At 42.4% G+C, this 21,401-nt stretch overlaps 1 protein-coding gene across 11 annotated transcripts in view; it reads left to right on the top strand.

The window, feature by feature from the left end:
- The window catches only part of INVS (inversin), a 172,465-nt gene that overhangs the window by 121,941 nt on the left and 29,123 nt on the right, over positions 1-21,401 (top strand). For all 11 annotated transcript variants that reach the window (XR_006210653.1, XM_042964745.1, XM_042964746.1 and 8 more), the window contains 2 exons: positions 5,223-5,435; positions 17,885-18,159. Coding sequence is in view for 10 of the 11 variants with exons in the window: in XM_042964745.1 (XP_042820679.1) it covers positions 5,223-5,435; positions 17,885-18,159 (488 nt within the window). In the remaining variant the exon portion in view is untranslated. The remainder of the gene's footprint in view (positions 1-5,222; positions 5,436-17,884; positions 18,160-21,401) is intronic.

The following is a 21,401-nucleotide window of genomic DNA, read 5'->3' on the forward strand; positions in this document are numbered from 1 at the left end:
ACATCAGGCTCTGCGCTAGCAGTGTGGAGCCTGCTTGAGATTCTCTCTCCCTCTCTCTCTGCCCCTCCCCTACTTGTGCTGTCTCAGTCTCTCTCAAAATAAATGAACTTTTAAAAAAAAAACAGGGGCGCCTGGGTGGCTCAGTCAGTTAAGCGGCCAACTTCGGCTCAGGTCATGATCTCGCAGTCCGTGAGTTCGAGCCCCACGTCGGGCTCTGTGCTGACAGCTCAGAGCCTGGAGCCTGTTTCGGATTCTGTGTCTCCCTCTCTCTCTGATCCTTCCCCATTCATGCTCTGTCTCTCTCTGTCTCAAAAATAAATAAATGTTAAAAAAAAAAAAATTAAAAAAAAAAAACAAAAAAGAAAGAAAGAAACTCTGGAATTCTTCGAGTACATACAGTATTAGGTAAATCAGACTAGTATGTCTTACTTTGGAAGGGGTTGTATAAAGAACTCACTGTCTCTATTATAGTCAAATGACAACTGCAAAACCAAGAAGACTCGAAGATTTAGGGGTTTGGACATTGAAGGAAGCTGGAAAGCCAAGCAGAATCCTCAAGGCTGAGGTTTTGACATGAAAGCAGATATGTGAGAGAGAAGATTTCGCTCTTAGAAATCCCATAAAGGCAAAAGGGAAAGGTTAAGAATCCTAAGGAATTTGTGATGATTTATTAGGTCTATTAGAAAGGATTTATTCTATAACAGTATTTACTGCCTGACTGCTGTTTTCTTAGGAAACAGTAAAAACATTTGTTGTTGTAATTCAGTTCCCATTTTTAGGGGAAGCCTTAAATTTCAGGCCTAAGTAAGAGTATGAATTAAGGTGCTTACTGCCTCCTAGAGTAAACATATGTTAATTACAGACCAAAAGACTGAAGGAAAAATCCTCCTAACTGTACTTGCCAATCTTTAGATGAAAAGAGACAGTGGCAATATCCTAGTCTCCTTTAATGTTTCATCAGCAGTGCACCTTGACGTGCAAATGTCAGAACCCGGCTCTGCCTTTGATGTTTATTGACATTCCAGTTTAGGCCTTCCACTCATCCCATCAGACCATTCCTGCACAGGCAAGGCCAATTGTATCTTGTCTCTTGGCTTTATCTACATTGTTTCTTGACTGGTTACCATCAACATGGTGCTAATTTTTACTTCTCATGCACTGACACCAAGCACTTGATGTGCACTGTATAGACATAATTTTTGCCAACTACCGCTGGCTTTCAGTCAATAACTATCTGACAGCCACCCTCCGGCATCGATGGGAATATTCACAGCACTTGAGTGTTTCTAAATTGAATTTGGGGTGAAGAAAGATTCAATAGTAGTAATTTGCAATATGGTCAGTCCCCAAACACTAGGCATAGACTTTGGTCTTAAAATATTTCTGGATGTTTGGACTGTGTTTCCATGAATCAAATATTGACTAAGAATCCTAATTTGAATAAGCCAATTATAAAGAAGGCGTTTTTTTAGAAAATTGGGAAATCTGTGTTTGGAGTGGGTACTAGATTTTGCTAAGGAATTCCTGTTAATTTTGCTGAATACCGTAATGACGTTGTGCTCATGTCCACATTATTTGTGGATCAATACCGTAGTGCAGAATGATTAAATAATAGGAATTCTAGGATTTGCTTTAAAACACTTCACCAAAAATAATAAGAAAGGAGTTGGAGGAAGCAAATGTGGCAGAAATCTTGCTAATTGTTAAATTTGGGTAATGAGCATATAAATGGTTATTATGCTATTTTTATGCTTGAAGTTTCTCATAATAAAAATACAGTTTTTCATGATAAAGATATTTAAAATATAATTTTCCATCCACAAGTGTCCTGAGAGATATAGCAAAGGCAGAGGTTGGGCCTTACTTTCACACACCAGATTTTGATAATCCTGCTTGTATACTGTGTGAAAAAGACACTCCTATTAGTAATTCTAGAAAAGATGATCAAATCTACTAAATGCATACGTAATTTGCACGTTGATTTGAGAAGCAGCTTCATTCTGTACAAGGATTATATTCCAGGACTGATAGATGTGCTGTGGAAGGATTGCTGAACAGGGAGTCATACAGTCTTAGTTCAGGTCTGGGTTCTGCAGGGAACTAGTTACATAACCTTCAGCAAGTTGCTTAAACTTTCTGAATCTATTTACTCATTTATGAAATGAAGCTGTTAAGCCAAAAGACCTCCAAAATTCAGTTTAGCTCTACTGTCATAGAGTTCTGTGACTCTGATAATTTTTTCCATTGGGAGAGAGTACGGTCATGAAAGATATTTTAGAATACATAGTGATTACACTTATCTTGATCACTTCATCACTGTATTGTGCACCTGAAACTGATTCAGTACAGTATGTTAACTATACTAGAATTAAATTTTTTTTAAATAATAAAATTTTTAAATAAAACATATAGTGAAAAATTTTAAAGTTCTTCTGAATTTACAAGACACTACCTACTTATAGATAATGTTTTTAAAGTTTATGTTGGCACCTCTACCATAGGGCCTTCTGGTCCCTGAACAGCGAAGACAGATCAAGATGTCCTAAAAATGAGAGTTTCTTAATTTTAACATACAGACTTCCTTCTGAATTCAGTTTCCTTATAGAAGTGACCAAACCACCCTTTGCTTATACTGAAAAATCTCCTCCATTGACGTCTATGACTGTCAGGTGAATTTTGAAGAGAGAAAATCTCTATAATCACTGGATGATTTTCTGTGTCTAATCATGCATCCATATAATCATCAGTTTTTCCACCTCATAAATCAGCTGATCATTTCTTCCTAACACCTCTGATTGTGTTGGATTAGTAACAGTCTCCCAGAGAGGAATCAGATCAGTAGCAGTCGTTAGGTGGCCATAACTCCTAGCTTGGGTCCTGTGGGAACAATATCGATGACATGTGACCATGGTATCACAAACCCTGATGCAGTGCATGTCCTATAATAATAACGACAACAGCTGACATTTATTAATTGCTTCTTTTATGCCAGGCACAGTGTTATCTTCTTTGGATTTATTATTTCATTTATTCTTCATGCCAAATCTGTAGTGAGGAGAGGTAAGTTGGTTAAGAAGTGACAGTCAGCATTACCATTGTTGGAAGGTAGAGTTGGGATTTTATTTTACTTCAATTTTTGTATTTTTTTGCATTATTTTAATACTTAAAATATGTGTCATTATTACAAAGTAATCATTTAAAAAACATACCTGCCGAGATAACAACACTGATTAATTCTAAGGGGGGGGGGGGGGATAGATGACTGTTATTTTCTTCTGTGTATTTATCCAATTATTTTATATTTCCAGAAATAGAAAGGATATATTTTAAGAAAGGAATTTGCCCAAAATTATACATCTAGAAAGTAGCCAGTTGAGATTCAAATATATAGCTATATGACAATAAAACCCATCTTTTCTAAATAATATATTTATCAAAAAGGTATGCACAGTGTACAGAATTTAAAAGGTATAAAAAGGCATAAAAGGGGCACCTGGGTGGCTCAGTTGGTTAAGCATCCAACTCTTGATTTCGGCTCAGGTCATGATCCCACGGTTTGTGGGTTCGATCCCCGTGTTGGGCTCTGTCCTGACAGCTCAGAGCCTGGAACCTGTTTCGGATTCTGTGTCTCCCTCTCTCTCTGCCCCTCCCCACTCACACTCTGTCTCTCTCCCTCTCTCAAAAATAAATAAACATTAAAAATAAATAAATAAAAGGCATAAAAAAGCATTCAGTTAAAACTTAATGTCCCTCCTACCCCTGCCTCTGAGACAACCAGTTTCCTCCCCAGAGATGTAGCTGTCAACCAGTTTCTTGGTAAACTTCTAAAGATATATTTTACATCAATAAGAATACAGGGATATGTTCTCTTTTTTTTTATTCAAAAGGAGCATGCCATAATACTGTTCTGTTGCTTAATTGTTTTCTTTTTCTTCATTTAACAAGACATCCTGGACATTGTTCCTTATTTTATTCACATGCCACAGTAATGGCTGCATTATAGAGATGACTTCGTTACACAAATGGCCTGTACTTTATGTAAGCAGTATTCTGTTGATGGATCCTGAGGTTGTTTCCATTCTTTAACTATTTCAAACTGTGCCTCTGTGAATATCCTTACATAGAAAGCATCACACACACACACACACACACACACACACGCACGCACGAGAGCAGGTCTCTGGAATATATGCCTGCAAGTGAAATGCCAGAGGACAGATGTGGGAACAATTTTGATAGATACTGCCCAATTGGTCTTTCTGAAGATTAAAGTAGTACATAGGGAGCCTGTCTTTGCATCCTTACCAGCACAGTGGGTTATTAAACTTTCTAATCTTTGCTAACCTGCTCATTGGTTAGCTAACCTAATTCTCCTTGTTAGTCTTAATTTATATTTCTCTTAAATGAGTGAAGCTGCACATATTTTTATATGTTTAGGAGCCATCAGTGTTTCCTGTTCTGAGGACTCTCTTTTATCTTTGTTTTTGGTGTTTTTTGCCCTGCAAAATTTTGTTATTTTTATGTAGTTGGATTTGTCAATCTTCTCTCACAGTTTTGAGTTTTGTACTATTTTTATTAGAAAAGACCTTCCCACTCTAATTTTTTAAAAAGTCTTCCCTGGTTTCTTCTAGTACTTCCATGGTTTCTTTTTCTATATTTAGGTCTTTGCTTCATCCAGAACTCATTTTCATGTAAAATGTGATATAAGAATCTTTCTCTTTTTTTTCCAGATGGCTATGCAGCTGTCCCAAAACTACTTAATAAATGCTTTCTGATTTAAAGAGCCATCCTCATCATATACTAAATCTGTCCATTTGGAGATGTATTTTTTATTTCACAAGCATTAACTATCAGTAGTCCCAGGCTTAAACTTAGGAGTCCCACAGGAAATTATCTGCAGTACTTTTTCAGATAGGAGCAGGGTATTATTTGGCACATGGGGAAGAAGAAAAGTGATCATGTGTTCCTATAGCCCCCGGTTTGTGAGCCAGCAAGCAAGACCCAGGAACCATCATGGTCAGTGACACAAAGCGCCTGACCCCAGCTCCTGCCTTGTTTTGTCCCCTCAGGAAAAAAAAGGAACAGCCCTGGAGTACACAAGATAGCCTTGCCTGAGGAAGAGTCCACATCTCAGAATGAAGTTTCCTTTGCTGCATAATATTGCCAACTGAACTGTACTTCAGGTTACATGCCAACACTTACAAAATACCTTCCTCCTTCAGGTACACTCCCCTTGACTATGCCTTGCTCGGTGAGCGCCATGAAGTGATCCAGTTCATGTTGGAGCACGGCGCCCTGTCCATCGCAGCCATACAAGACATCGCTGCCTTCAAAATCCAGGCTGTCTACAAAGGGTACAAGGTCAGAAAAGCTTTTCGAGATCGGAAAAATCTCCTCATGAAGCACGAACAGTTGAGAAAAGATGCTGCTGCCAAGTAAGTGAGAGCTGTGGACATTATGTTCTCACAGCCCAGAATCAGGGTGGAAGGGGGCACGTGGGGCGGGGGGGTGGGCAGTGGCCAGGAGGAGGAATCCGAAGAGGATCAGAAAGAAATAATTTTGATCCCTGTCCCTGTGTCACACCCCGCCCCCTTTTGCCCACCAGGCCTATGGGGCACTGAGGCTACAGGGAAGGACCAAGGCCCAGTCTCTACTTGGTGGCTGGCTGTTCGTCTAGGTTAGCCCCTCCGGTTCCAACCCAGGGACAAACCATTGCCACAGCCACGATGGCAAGGAGTGGGGGGCAGGAGCTTACCTACAGGAAGCTACAGAGAGATAACTGCTCCTCCTCCTTCCTTTCCTGCCTTTCCACAGGAAACCAACACCAGTGTCTAACCTACTTCATGAGAAGCGTCTAGTTTTGATTTGATTAAAGCGACCAAGTTGTGTGAATAACTTGCCCTCCCCACCTATTCCTTATCAAATCTGTACTAACTCATGTGATGTGTTCATGAAACATTGACCGGGTTCTTACTGTACATTCAAAACTCTTGGCTAGAGCCTTTAGAGAAAATAGTGATTTTGCCTCAAGGACCTCACGCTATTTTTATAGACTATGTAAAATAGTCCTGTGTGCCTATTACATATACAGTGTGATTATTTTACCAGAAGTGATTGATTTTAGATTATGCCTTGGTTTACCTTTTCTTGGATACCTTTGTTGGGATGCTTTATTTATCAGGGAACTATTGCATCAGGAGGTATAGGTCCCCAAACCTCTGATGCGGAAGATAACAGGCAGAATCTTAACTTCCTGGCTGGATCGTGAATGTTTCTAAATCTTGAATCCTTCCATTTCTTGCCCACAAGGGGGAAGCATGTGTGTAATAAATAATAATTTGAAATAATAATAAAAGGCAGGATAAGCCATTTTAGTGAGAAGTTAAATGCCACTGTGAACTGGGATGCTAACCATAATGGTGGCCTTTGGTAGATGAGATTGACAGGAAGACATCATTTTCTGTGACCGAAGCTACTGCAGTTGGTGGCATCCTAGGAAATACTATCTTGCACGGTTCTCTTTATGAGGGTCTCTTCTCTTCGCTTTTGCCAAAGAATCCAGTTTAACCTGAGGCCTCTCTACGTGCCTCTTCTTCTATCCTTATTAGGAAATTTCCTTGCATGAGAGTGACAACTGTTAAGTAGGTATTACTTAATACACATGGCAAATTATCCTGAGTTGTAAGTTAAATATTCTCTGTAAGGGATGGAATGCTATATTTCCTTCCATCTGATGTTTCCATAAACTCAGGTTTTTATGGGTGAGACTCTGTTTTCAGAATCTGAAGTCACACCTACCTGAATATGTTGGTGGGACTGTACAAAGGCAACAACTTTGTATATCCTCCCCACCCTGCACACCCCCCCCCACCAAAAAAATTAAAAAAGAAAAAGCAGTGTATTAGTCCAAATACATTCTACTTCATTAGCATAGAGAGGGGGCCCTGGAGTCCCCAAACTCCCTTTCCAGCAGAATAGAGGGGTTGTAGGGTAACACAGCATCCGTCCTCTGAGCCTCAGTTTTTTCATCTATGAAACATGACAAACTAGACCAGCTGACTTGTAGGCATTCTCCAGTTCTGTGGAACCTCCGCCCCAGTCTTCTCTGTTAATGATCTCAGCCTCTTCCTTCTCTCCTTTGCCTGCAGTGCTGCCTAGTGGCCGTATACCCCAGGGGCCAAAAGTTTGGACAGGCACTGCTGAGTCAGCATAGAGCCGAGAACCAAGAATCCATTTGTCAGAAGATCTCCTATAGAGAGGAAGGGCTTTCACTTCAGGACATGCATAAATAGAGCCTTAGAATATTTTTTTTTCCTAACCAGGCCTTTTGTGACTCCAAGTCCTGAGGGTTTGAAAAGGTAGGGGGATTAAGGGACCACCTAGCCCAACCCCCCCTTCATTGTTATCCTGGTTGGTTTCACGGCTATGGACAATGGGTCCTCTTTGTTCTTAGTTCTTAGTTTCTGAAGTTCATTTAAAAAACTTTTTTATTACTTTTTTTGAGAGAGAGAGAGGGAGAGCAAGTGGGGGAGGGGCGGAGGGAAAGAGAGAATCTTAAGCAGGCTCCATGCTCAGCACGGAGCCTGACGTAGGGCTCAATCTCACGCCCCTGGGATCATGACCTGACCTGAAATCAAGAGTCATATGCTCAACCAGCTAAGCCCCCCAGCACCCCTGAAGGTCTTTTTTAAAAACCTGTTATGTGGGAGCTGTGCTTACTGAGATAATATCTGAAATGGCCCAAACTGGGAACGGTAACCTGTTTCCTTTTTCTCAGTCACAATCTTTCCTCTATTAGGTGTCATTATTGGAAGTAAATAAATTTCTTACAGTCTAACCATCACCTCCTACGGTGCTTGTGGGCATAGGACTCCAAGAGAAATATTTAAAGGGAGAAGAAACTGATTTCATTTGTTTTAATTTTATTTCTCAGAAGTTATTTCTTAAGATCTGAGTCAGTGTTTAACTTTGGATGTGGTTTGGGCTTTAAGGAACAAAAATCAGAATGCTGACTTCAGTCCTCGCTGCTACCGCCTCGCTGGCCAAGGTGACCCAGGCACATGGCACCGCCTCGGTCTACCTTTCCCAGCATAGCACATCGGGATGGCACAGATCACCATCCTTAAAGCAACGATGTGAAAAGAACTTATTAAACTTCAAATGACTTCTCATTTACTGATAGAGAAATTGGGAGAGAGCAAAGTTTTAGTCATGCTTTCCAAGGCATGTCTTTTAGAAAGTACTATTTAAGAAATAGCTATAATCCACTTAAAAGCACTTTATAACTCACACTGCACCACCTATGTTGTTGCCAAAAGGAACATTGCTATAATTTACCTGCCATAGCACACAGTTGAATGCACACTAGACAAGACTGTATTTATGTTGATCACTCTTGTCCCCAGAAGCTTCCATTTTGCTGGGTTTTTATTTCACTCTCTTATCCCAGCTCTCTTCTGTCTCTCCATCTCTTCCTTCTCACAGCTTTTTAATTATACCATCTCCACACTGAGGTCAGCTCTGCAGACTTGCTCCTTAGACTTCTACTCATGCTATACATTTTTTCCATTGGAAAGGTGTCTACTCATGAAACCTCAGTGACTTCATCTCTGTAGATAGCCCATTAATCTGTCTCACATCCTGACCTCCTGGAACTCTGATTCCACATCATCAGTTGCCTAGTGGGCATTTCCACTTTGCTGTCCTTTTGTGACTTGCCAACACTTTCCATTTTTGTGTCTTGTTGTCACTGTCACTTCAGACTCACTGTGAAACCTACACCTCATCAGCACAGCCTTTCTTCTCGCCTCCTGATTTCCCTGCTAGTGATGCCACCATTGATTCTGTTAATTCCTCTTGAAATGTCCTCTTGCCTCCATTCTCATGTCCCACCATGCTACACGGGCCATTGTTCTTGAATACCATCCATGGTCCCACATAAGACCCTTCATCATTCTGCTTCCGCTTCTATCTCCAAGTCCCATTTCTCTCCATGACTGCCTCCCTCCCACACCCTCACACTTGAGGGCTCCGCCACCCTGAACTTCCCTCACTTCCTCACATTTCCCTTTCCTTAACTTACCATACTCTTTGGGAGACCTGAGCTGCCTTCTGGCTACTCTATGAGATTGCATATGTCTCCTAGAGTTAACATAATCAAGTCCAGTTTGAGTCATCCAGTTCAAACTCTTGTGATGCTGAAGTCCCTTCTAAGGAGGTTGTTCTGTGTCCTCAAAAAAGTCAAGTGACAAAGAATTCAAACACATTCCAGTAGAGGGCAATTCTGTCAGAAGTTCTTTTCTACCTTTTGGTCTTGAGATACCCCTTAAAGCAAAAGAGAAAAGTCTACACCCTTTTCCATAAACCAACTTTCAGATAAAGAAAGTGCTCCTGGCACCCCCACTCCTACCCCAAGTCTCCTTTTCAATTTATAATAGATCCGCTTACTGCCTGCTTCCCTGAACATCTTCAGTCTGGCAATCAGTTTCTCCAGGGTTGACCCATAAGCCCTACTCCTCTGCTCACATTGTCGTCTGACCCATGGGAAATCACTCCTATGATTCCACTCCATTTCATCCCACTTCTCTGAGCCTCAGTTTTCCATTTCCCAAGAAATGAAAAGATTTCTTAATCCAGGATGGGCTCTGGGGCTCCATGAATGCCCTGAAACTGTGTGCAACGGTTTGTATATCATGAGCATATGGACATTTTGGGGAGGAGACCTACATATTTTTATCACAATGTCAAAAAAGTCCATGAGTCACAAAGAGACTTTTAAAAACCATTAGACTAAATGATATCTGAGCTCCCTGCTCCTCAGCTCTAACATTCTATAAGTCAAAGGTCCTAAGACACGTGACATTTTCTTCTTCCCTTGAAAGGAAGTCAGAGACCAGATATTACTCAGCCTGTTATTCAGTGACAATGAAGAGACAGAATCGTACAGAAGACCCCATTACATACCACACAACACCAACTGAAAAGGTTAGAGCGGAACCTTTTATGCCTTGTGAGGTAATCAGCTTCCTTTCCCTGGAAATATTCCAGCAGAAACTGAATTATCATCTCGCCGGGGTGATATACAAGGAATTTCTTTCAGCTGTATGAAGAGCCAGTCTTTGAGATTTCTTCTGAGTCAAAGATTCTCTGAGACCTGGGTTGCATGTCCTCGCTCACGCTCTTATAACCTCTCAGTTCCTTCCCTCTTTCTCATTTGACACCCTTTCTAGGTGTTTTTTTTTTCTTCCAGTGTAGTCACTGCCTCCCACATCTCCCATAGTTCCGTGTAGATCCCTCCGTGTTGGCCCTCATCACATCCAGAAGCCATTACACGCAGAACCATCTGCAGGAGTGAATGGGCCTCATTCCCCCACTAGACTATCAACTCCTTGGGAACAGGGATTATATTGTGTGTCTCCATATGTCCAGTCTCTTAAAATACCTGAGATTTAATAAGCATTTAATCATAAAATCCTAAATGTTTAATAGCTGCCCCTACAGTGGGTCTGAAACCTTACATGTATCATTTTTCATTCTCGGCCTTAGTGTCCCCCTCAGCCAAGTGGAAAGCTTGGGCCAGATACTCTCTTAGGTCTCCTTCAATTCTGTGGATCTCTGTAAGAGTACCACTTTAATTGTTTGCCCTACTCAGGCAGGAACTATGTTTACATACCATTTATCTTCACAACACACACTGGTGCTTCTGTATCTGTGCCTTTGGCTTCCTAGCTCCCTCGATATTTCTCATGAGCAAATTACCATTTGACAGGTTTATGACAGTTCTTTATTCTGATTCTTAAAAGAAACGTAAGAGCAAAGGGGGTCACCACTGCATGTATTTGAACATGAAACCACTGTGTCGCTTCCACAGAGGGTTGTGTTTGCCCAGTGCTGAAGAAAGGAAAATTCTGTCAGACACTGCAGAACAGTGAACAGGCTCCTTCCCATTCCAGTGGAGTATTTAGATTTCCATTGCCATGAATGCAGGACCCACGAGAGGTTGGAGAGAGATGATTAAAGCGGCTCTTGTAGGAAAGGGAGTCGTGTGGTTTCATCAATGAGCATCTCTGAAAGTATCATCAGGCCAAGCCCTGTGGCTCTTAACTGCAAGGAACCCATGCCAGACACTGATTTCTTCACTTCTAACCAGATCCTTTCACGGGGCAGCTTTATCTTAACAGCTTTACCTAAAAAGCAGTAATGCCAGTTACGTTTATATAGTACTTTACAGCTTACAAAGTTCTTATATATTGGTTCATTAAGTCCATCCAGTCATTCAGTAAGGTAGACACAGGGCAACTATCTTTAATCTCATTTCATAGATAAGGAAAATACCACATAGAGGTTAACTGTCCTGAAATTACACAGCTAGTAAAGGAGAAAGATGGCACAGGAATCTCAGTCCTGCCCTAAGCCAGGACTCCTACCAACCACACTTAGGCTGCAGGCTGTCTCCAGGTGCCAGCATCCGTTTGGACAGGCCAGCGTGCATCAGCCCTGCTTCCCCCCACCCCCCCTCCCGCCCTCCCTTCCTTCCTTCCCCTCCTTCCTCCCTCCCTCCCTTCCTCCATCCCTTCCTCCCTCCCTTCCTCCCTTTCTCCTTTCTTTCTTTTCTTTCTTTCTTTCTTTCTTTCTTTCTTTCTTTCTTTCTTTCTTTCTTTTCTTTCTTTTTTTCTTTTCTTTCTTTCCCTTTCTTTCTTTCTTTCTTTCTTTCTTTCTTTCTTTCTTTCTTTCTTTCTTCTTATACTTATAAGTGTAACCAGAATCAGGCCCTAAATCAGTTTTTCTCTTAACCCAGTATTTGTTCAGTTGTTCCAGTGTTGTTGTTAAAAGAATGGTGTTGTGGGGCACCTGGGTGGCTCAGTCAGTCAAGCGTCCGACTTTGGCTCAGGTCATGATCTCCCAGCTCGTGGGTTCAAGCCCCGTGTTGGGCTCTGTGCTGACAGCTCAGAGCCTGGAGCCTGCTTTGGATTCTGTGTCTCCCCCCCCCCCCCCCCCCACCGCTTCTCCCCTGCTCTCGCTGTCTCTCAAGAATAAATAAACATTTTTAAAAAATTAAAAACTAAAAAAATAATGGTATTAGGGCAACTTGGTAGCTCAGTTGGTAAGCGTCCAACTCTTGATTTTGTCTCAGGTCATGATCTCACACTTCATGGGTTCGAGCCCGGCATCAGGCTCTGGGCTGACAGCATGGAGCCTGCTTGGGATTCTCCCTCTGTCCCTCTCTCTCTCTCTACCCTACCCCACTCTCACTCTCTCTCAAAAAAAAAAAGAATGGTGCCAAGCCACCATCACAATTCTGCAACATAGTTTAATAAAAAAATTCTTCCTATTACTCTCAAAGCTAACTACCATGGCAGAGCACATCAAATTCTAACTAAATTTTTGAGAAAATTAAGAAGATTAGTTGGTTACAAGCCTACACCAAGACTATAATCAAGAATGTCATTAGGGCAAAGCCCAGTTAACTTGGTCCAACAGTAGGACGTCGAAACAAACTAGATGTCCCTTTTTGTGAAGCCATTCTAATCACATCTTTCAAACCCCTCATAGGCCCTACATCCATGGCAATGGAAACTTGAATACTCCACTCGAATGGGAAAGACCCTGCTTCTTTCTGCGTTGTCTGACAGAACTAGTTTCTTCTTGTCAAAACTGGGCAAATGCAGCTCTCTATGGAAGCCACATAGGAGGGTAGAAAAAAATCATCTCCCAGGACTCAAACTGTCCAGGTCCAGAGGCAGATCTGTGCCACACTGCAAACAGTCCCAGTCCTGAGATGCTAAGCCATTGGATGGCCAAGTCATTTAAATGATTGCCCTTGATCTGATTCTCTGCACATCAGGCAATCTTTTGATTACTGAGTTTCTTATTGGCCCATTTCTGCAGTTGCCATCTAGGCCACTAATTTGGAGAAATCCCCATCCTTGGGACTTAGGTCTGATCTGGAGGGTTTGCAGGGCACGCCAGTGCCTCACAATAGCACCTCAGAGATCTGCAGCAGCAATGTGTCCCTTAAATCTTTTCTGCCCTGGGGGAAACAGCCCCAGTTCCTTCAGCCTACAGTTGGGAGACTTTCTTTGCTCTGTGGTGCACAGGACCCAAAATGGACATTGCCAATGATGTCATCTTCAGTTGACTTTCTCCCTTTTTTATACTCTGAGCCTCTGGGGAGCTATAAGCATTGCTCTAGAAAAGACTGTACAACCCAGACTAATTGGCAGTCCTTCGAAAACTGCTGTCTGGTCAGTTTCCCTTAAGATAATAGAAAAAAGGAGAGGACAAGGTAGGACTATTTTGTGCGTGAACATTCCACCATGTTAATAAATCTCCTGCTAAAATGTTACTTGCTGTGTCATAGACAGGATTTTTTTTTTCTCTTCAGTTTTTCATATAAACTAGAATAGCACTGATTCTTTTTCTAGTGTTTGTTTGCTAAATTGGACCAAAATAGGTCGAGTTTATAACATAATCCCCACGAAGATTACTAGAACTTACACATTCTGTAATAAATTAGTTGGAGAAAAAAACAGTTACATTTCAGGACAATTACTGCATCTGAGAGTTTTAGGATGAAAGGCTACATCTGGGGCTAGGTTGAAATGCTGTTAATGGCCACTCTGATGCAATGTTAGCAGTTTCTTCTTATGACCCAGTTCATTTTTTAAATGATAGAAAAAGATGAAGTGAAATGTTACGAAAATGACTCAGTCACAGAGGTAAATTGTACAGGGAGGGGTGAAAAGCTGAGTTCCAGCTCAGCTGTATGTAGTCATAGGTAAATAACTTACCTCTCTGCCTCATTTTCCTTATCTACCAAATAAAAATGAATCACCTGAAATTCCTTTGAACTTGGGCCATGAACAGTGGCACTGGACCTTATTCCCCAGGGATATGCATAGGCTCGTGTTCTCCTCTCGGGCTGTGTCCTGTGTGTGCATGTGTGTTGCTGTCGTTGCTTCTGTTTGTTTGTTTTAATCTTTTTGGAGAGGAAGATGGAATGTGAGTGGGGGGAGGGGCAGAGAGAGAGGGAGACACAGAATCCGAAGAAAGCTCCAGGCTCTGAGCTGTCAGCACAGAGCCCCACGTGGGGCTCAAACTCACGAACCATGAGATCATAACCTGAGCTGAAGTCAGCCACTTAACTGACCGAGCCACCCAGGCACCCCATGTTGTTGCTTTTGTTTTAAGGCAGCAGGTATATAATAGGATGCAGGTTATGCATCGTTCCCAGCTCTAATCCCACCGCCCCCCTTTTCCCCAGCGATCACTACTTTTACATCAAGAGCCACAGCTCTGGAGAACTGCACAGTTGTGGGCGGTGTGCCGCCCGGAAGATTTTTTTTTTGTTAATGAGTCAAATTTTTTAAACATTAATTTATTTCTATTCACAGACTGAGGGTCTAATGACATATTCTGATAATTGCATTCTTTCTTCCAAATCTGCTTTACTTGGTTCTACCAAAATGAAAAATAAAAACAAAAAACAAAACAAAACAACAACACCCTCCTGCAAACCTCCCCTTCCAAAGAAGTCTTCAGAAGGCCGAGTGCCCCTGCTTTCTGGACATCCTGATCACTCTAAAAGGCCGGATCCCTTGTGTGTCCTGTGGCTGTCTCTGTTGGAGGCCCAGAAAGGTGTGCAGTAACAAGGGTTGCCCAGGGGCTGATTGTAAGTGGCTTCTTGGAATTGAAAAGGAAAGCTGTTTGCTTTCCCCAAAGAAAGAGAAATGACCGCTCAAACAACAAAGTCTAATTTATCACCTCAAAGCCCTTCTTAATGGCAGTGAGATCCATGTGGCTGCCAAGCCAGACAACCGCACGTGTGTGTCTGTCGAAATGACCAATATTTTCCTAGAGCAGTTCTCTTCATCGGTGCTCATAAACAGAGAGGCCGTCCCCCTGCCTGCCAGGAGCAAGGCTGTTAGATCAATTAGCGGCACTTCAGCCACCCAGATGCTTCCACCTTCTGAAAAGCAGCCTTCTCCCGCACAGCTCACACTGAACTGGCACCTGCTAGCATCCATACGAATATCAGGCCCTGATGATGACAGGCCGTCCAGCCAGCCTGTCGATTGCAGGGCCGCACACTCGGGCGTCAGCAGTTGGCAAAGCGTGGAACAAAACCGGAGTCAAATGAAAACATCAGAGCGACACAGGAGTTAGCACAACCCATCTGGCCACTTCTGCTCAGATGGGAGCCGGTGGGAACCCATTAGATAAGCAAGCGTGGACCCCAGATTGGGAGCTTTCACCACAGGACAAAAAACCTTCAGAAGGGGAAGTTAAGTGGACAAGGCTTTATATCAGAGTGTAACCCAGATAGCGGGTTACATCTGGGTCTTCTGTGTCCCTTGAGATCTAAACAAGCATTGCTTCAAATCCCCCAGCCTATGGAAATCTGAATTCTGTGACTTTGCAGAGGCTTAGTGCCTCTGCCTCACTCTTGCTTCTTGCTTCCATGTCTGGTATCTTAGCTCTGCAGCTTGTCAGGGTGCTTATAAAAAAGTGGTATGAGCCTAGTAGACCTTAAAAAAAGTTGCATCACTGAGGAGAAACGCACTTCCTAGCCCATCTTGATACAGTTCACAGTCCATATGACACTTTTCCATTTTCTTAAGCCTTGTTACACAAGGTGTGGTTCAAGGAACCCACAGCACCTGTATAACCTGAATGCTTGTTGGAAATGCAGAGCCTTTTTTTGTTCTTTTAAAGTTTATTTATTTATTTTGAGAGACAGAACATGTGAGCAGGGGAGGGGCAGAGAGAGAGGAAGAGAGAGAGAGAGAATCCCAAACAGGCTCTGCCCTGTCAATGCAGAGCCTGATGCGGGGCTTGAACTCACAAACCAGGACATATGACCTGAGTTGAAACCAAGAATCAGAAGTTCAACCAACTGAGCCACCCAGATGCCCCTAGAAATGCAGAATCTTGAGCCCCACTCCAGGCTTGCTAAATCAGAACCTAGATTTTAATGAGATGTCAGGAGACTCTCTGGGTTAAAGTGTGATGAGCACAGATGTAAAGTCCTTCTCCATCATCTCACCATGGAGGATTCTCTTTGGCCTGGCCCTTGCTCTACACAATGCTAGGACTTCTATCTTCTCTTTCTTCCCCCTCCTTTCTCTCTCTTTCTGGTTTTTTCATCTCCTCCCTCCTGTCAGGAGCTTCAAACATTCTTTTTTTATTTTATTTATTTATTTATTTATTTTTTGTCACCACAGAATAGCCCTACCCTGGAGCCTCAGGGCCACTCACCACCTAGGTCCCAAACGTCTCACCTGCTGCCAGCCCTCAGGTCCGTTCTGAAGCTGATTACAATATTTGTCTAAACAAGGTCCTCCCTCCCCCAAGAGGGACTCTGATACCAACTATAACAATAAAAGACATCTCTCTGGTTACAAAAGATATCCCAGGTTTTGTCAAGACATCTGGCTTCTAAATAGGCCCCTAAATCAATTCCAGGTTATAAACTATCACACAAGTGTCAGACCTGGGGAAACTGAGTCTCAGGAACAGGAAAGTGACCGGCTCAATGTAGTTATTGGCAGGGGCAGGACTAGAAAATTTCTCATACTTCCCAGCGTGGGCTTCTCTCCACTACACCGAATCATTCATTCTACTTGAACCTGAACCTTATGTGGCCACCTAATTCTCTTCCTGAGCAATAACTGAGTCATCTGGGCAGCAAATCTGCATTGAGTGCCTGCTGGGTATAGCAAGCATCGTTCAAAGATGAGAAGAGGCAAAACAGACCCAGTTTTCCACACTACTTGCCTTCACCCAAACTGCTCCCTCCCACCGAACTCCTCATTCCCATCCAATCTGCCCCAGCAGACTTCACATCTTTGAGAAGCCCCAGCTGGGAGCTTCCGGACTCCTCCAGACAAAACTAATCGCTACTTGCTCTGTGCAAGCACACTAGCAGAGCACTTCCTCCATTATTTGTTAGGTCTCTGTTTCCTCAGTGTCCCTTCTGAATCGAAGTTTCCTCTAGGGAGGCTCGAACCCCATGGTCCTCAGTACCCAGTACAGAAGATGCTCAATAAATGTTAGTTTTCTTCCCCCTTTCTTTCCCCTGGAAATCCCCACCAGTTGATGCTATTGGTCACACAAACCTTGTCCTTAACTCAGCTCCTTCATCCTCAGGCAACTTGCCCCTTTCTGGAACTGGGCTGTCACAGGCCCATCCTCTTCCCATTGCCTCTCGTTTCTCCTCCTGGCCTCTCCTGGCCAGCCTTCTTCTAGTCCGTTGCTATCCACAGGTGCCAGCCTCGCCACCACGACTTGTGTATGACTTTTTGAAAATCCTCCTGCCTTCTGGACCTCATCTGCAAAATGAGTGGCTTTGCCTCCTTAGCTGGAGCTCTGGATAGCCATGTGGCAACTCACAGGTGTATTATAATCAGTTGTGAGGTGCTTTGTAAGTAATCGTTTCATAAAATCCTAAGGTTTGCCGATGGTCTTTTTTAAGAAATAGAGAAGATTAAAGGTCATCCCTGTGACTGGCACTCTCAGCAGCATTCTGATGTGCTTTCTGGAATAGGAGAAAAAGGCGTGGAGTTACAGGCAGGGATCCCACACAAGCTTGGGCACACACACCTCAGGATTGTCATATCATCATGTGTGCCCCATCACATAGTTTTCCATCATGTGTGCCCCAGCTGGGCAAAGGCTGATCTATAAGATTCTTTTCTGCTTCATCTTCTGTTGAGCTCTAAGGTCTGCAGAAAAGACTGAAAATTGTGACATTGTGGTAATCATGAATTTCCAAATCCCTCCTGTGATGTGGTAGCTCCTCATAAAATTTAAATCTCAGTCAGGAATATTTGGATGGGTCACGCTCTTCTAATTTTTTCCTCTTTCCCCTTGGCTTTGCTTCCAGGAAGCGAGAGGAAGAAAACAAACGAAGAGAGGCAGAACAGCAGAAGGGAAGGCTGAGCCCAGATTCCTGCAGATCCCAAGCCCCTCCCTGTGTGCCCAGCACCCAGGCTGAGCCCCACAGGCAGAGCTGGACCCCCAGCAAACAGCATCCCACCAGCAGCGCAGCCCAGGACCCTGAGGGGAGAGCCTGTCGAGGATCTCCAGGCAGAGCCCCCCAGAGGGAGGCTGGGAACAGCCCCCCAGATGTGCAGGGAACAGACCCCAGAAAGCCAAATGGTAGGTACCCTTGTTATCTGATGCCAACTCGTGGACTGTGGGCTCTCTTGATTGATGTATTTATTCCAATTCATTTAAGGTAATTATGGCAGCACCTAAGACTGCAATTTTATTATATATTTTCCATTTATTTCCTCTGATTCTCATTCCTGTGTTTCTTTTTTCACCTTCCTGTGGACTACTTGAACATCTATTAGGATTCCATCTTGATTAATTTATAGTGTTTTTGAGTGTATTTCTTTCTACAGTTTTTGTGGTGGTTGCTCTGAGTATTACCATATACTTTTATGTGTCATATATATATATATGTCATATATATATATATATATATATATATATATAGCTTATAACTAATAACACTTTACCACTTTTTAAAGTTTATTTTTTTATTTAATTTGAGTGAGAGAGAGAGAGCGAGCACATGTGTGTGCAAGTGGGAGAGGGGGAGAGATAGAGAGAATCCCAAGCACGGTCTGCACTCAGTGTGGAGCCCAACACAGGGCTCAAACCCACAAACCACAAGATCATGACCTGAGCCAAAGTCGCATGCTCACCCACCTGAGCCACCCAGGCACCCCGACATTTTACCACTTTGAGTGAAATGTGGACACCTTACATCCATTTAGGTACCTTTACCTTCCCCGCTTTTAAATACCATTGATTATCAGATGGCATTCTAATTTTTGTCTCAATCATCAAATATAATTTATAAAAGCCATGAGGAAAAGGACACTCTCTTCTTTGTACCCAGAGTTCTGTTTTCCTCTTGTTTCATCTTCCTTCCTCGTGCTCCATATTCCTTCTTTTATCATTTCTTTTCTGTCTGAAGAAACTTCTTTAGTCAGTATTTAAGGACAGCTCTGTTACCAACAAATTCTTTGAGTTTTCCTTTGAGGAGGTTTTTGTCTCATTCCTGACAAGTTGGTGAGCCAGATCCAGAATGTACACTTGAAAGAGGCCGTGCCCCTTCTTCTGGCCCCCATGGTGTCAGATGAGAAATCCAGTCGTTCGAATGGGTGTTCCTCGGTAATGTTTCCAGGTAACATGTCCCTGCTCTCTGGCTGCTTTCAAGATTTTTCTTTATCTTTAGTTTTGAGTAGTTTAATATGATGTGTCTTGAGATGGATTTTGGGGAGTTTATCCTGTTTAGATTTCACTTAGTGTGTTGGGCGTCCCCAAGACCCCGCCCCGCCCCCACCCGGTTTAGTAATTTGCTAAGAGCACTCACAAGACTCAGCATGTGTTTGTACTCACAGGTGGGATCTATCATAACAAAGGGCTACAAATCAAGATCAACAAAGGGAAAAGGCACATGGAGCAAAGTCTGGAAGAAACCAGGTGCAAACTTCCAAGAGTCTTCTCCCAGTGGAATCACACATAAGACATGCTCAGTTCTTCCTCCAGCAATGAATTGTGACAACCAGTTAGCCTTTTATCTACCAGGAAAGCAAACCTAAACTTAGGACACCAGGAATTTTATGGGGTCAGGGACATAGGTACCATACATCTCTAGCATATACTACAACTCCAACTTCCCAGAAGGAAGACAGGTATTCAGTGTATATTATAATATTTACATGAAGCAATTTAAGTATATTGAGCCATTCTTATAAATTAGGGAACAGTGAGAGCCCTCCAGGAATCTAAGTGCAAATGCCAACATAGTGAAAAAGGCAATTAATGTCTTAGTATTATTATAAACATAGTTCTGACTTTGTGGACCTCAGAAACAAGTCTATTAGATCTCATGGTGACCCGATTCAGGGCTTGGACAATTCATTCTATCTCTCTGAACCTTAATTTCCTTAGCTATAAAATGGGGAGGCATACTCAAAAACCAGCAAACGAATAAACAAAAAAAGCAGAAATAAACTCATAAATACAGAGAACAAACTGATAGTTGCCAGAGAGGAGGGGAGTGGGACAGTGGGCAAAACGGGTGAAGGGGAGTGGAAGGTACAGGTTTCCAGTTATGGAATGAGTAAGTCATGGGAAAGAAAAGTACAACATGAGGAATATACTCAATGGTATTGTCATAGTGCCGTATGGTGACAGATGGCAGCTATTTGTGGTGAGCGTAGCATGACAGAATTACTGTGTTGTACACCTGAAACTTAGGTAACGTTGTGTATCAGCTATACTTCAATTTTGAAAAAGAAAGAAAATGAGGGCATACTCTACCCTGCAAGGCAGTTATAAATGGAAATAAAATAATTAATGTAGAAAACGTGTCATAGCCCACGACTCATCGTAGGTCTTCAGTAACTACTATTATTAAACCACACTGATGATCTAGCCAAAAACAACTACATAAAAGCACACATGAATTATCATAAACATACCCAGAATATAACTCCATAACCCACTTTGTGGTGATAATGCATCAGCAAGGTATACTTTAAGGAGGAATGATGCCTTGTTATATATTCATTCAGGTAGTGTTAACTAGACTCCCATGATGTAACAACCATGCTGAATTTGAGTAAATGCTTTCTTAGCTTGAGGTCACTGCATATTACATTCCCTCCATCCCTATGGATAAAAATGCCTCTTATTTTTCAGATCTCAGGATGAATGTTCCTCCCTCTATACAGCCATACCTCCCCATTAAACAAGCCTTCATTTTCCTGCTATATGCTCCCATAGGCCTTCTGCACCTCCATATTAGAAAGATCGTCACCTTTTATTGTGATTATTACTGGCTTATTTGTCTGTTTTTTCCTATAGATTATAAGATCTTAAGATCAGGGTTGTTTCATTTATCTGCTGCTATGTAAAAAAACAAACAAAAACTACACTAAAATTAAGTGGCTTAGGACCACAATTTATTATTTCTCATGACTGTGGGTTGGAACTGCAGTTCCTCTACAGTTTCACCTGGTGTCACTCATGTGACTACATACAGGCGGAGGGTCACTTGAATTGGGCGGTCTACGATAGACTGACTTGAATGTCTGGCGGTTGATGCTGGCTATCAGCTGGGATTCCTTGACTCTGCTTTACATGGTCTTTCATCCTCCATTAGGCTAGACTGGCCTCCTCACACAGTGGTCGCAGGGCATCATTCTAAGAAAGAAAAGGCAGAAGCTACAGGACCTCTTCAGGAATAGGCTCTAAAATTTGCATGCTGCATTCTATTGATCAAAGCAAGTTGTATGACCAGCCTGACACTAAATGTGATTTAGAAATATACTCTACTTTTGTGCACACTCAGATGGAAGTAGTTTTCTACTATTGAACAC

This window comes from Panthera tigris, chromosome D4, assembly GCF_018350195.1.
Source record: "Panthera tigris isolate Pti1 chromosome D4, P.tigris_Pti1_mat1.1, whole genome shotgun sequence".
NCBI classification, from domain to species: Eukaryota; Metazoa; Chordata; class Mammalia; order Carnivora; family Felidae; genus Panthera; species Panthera tigris.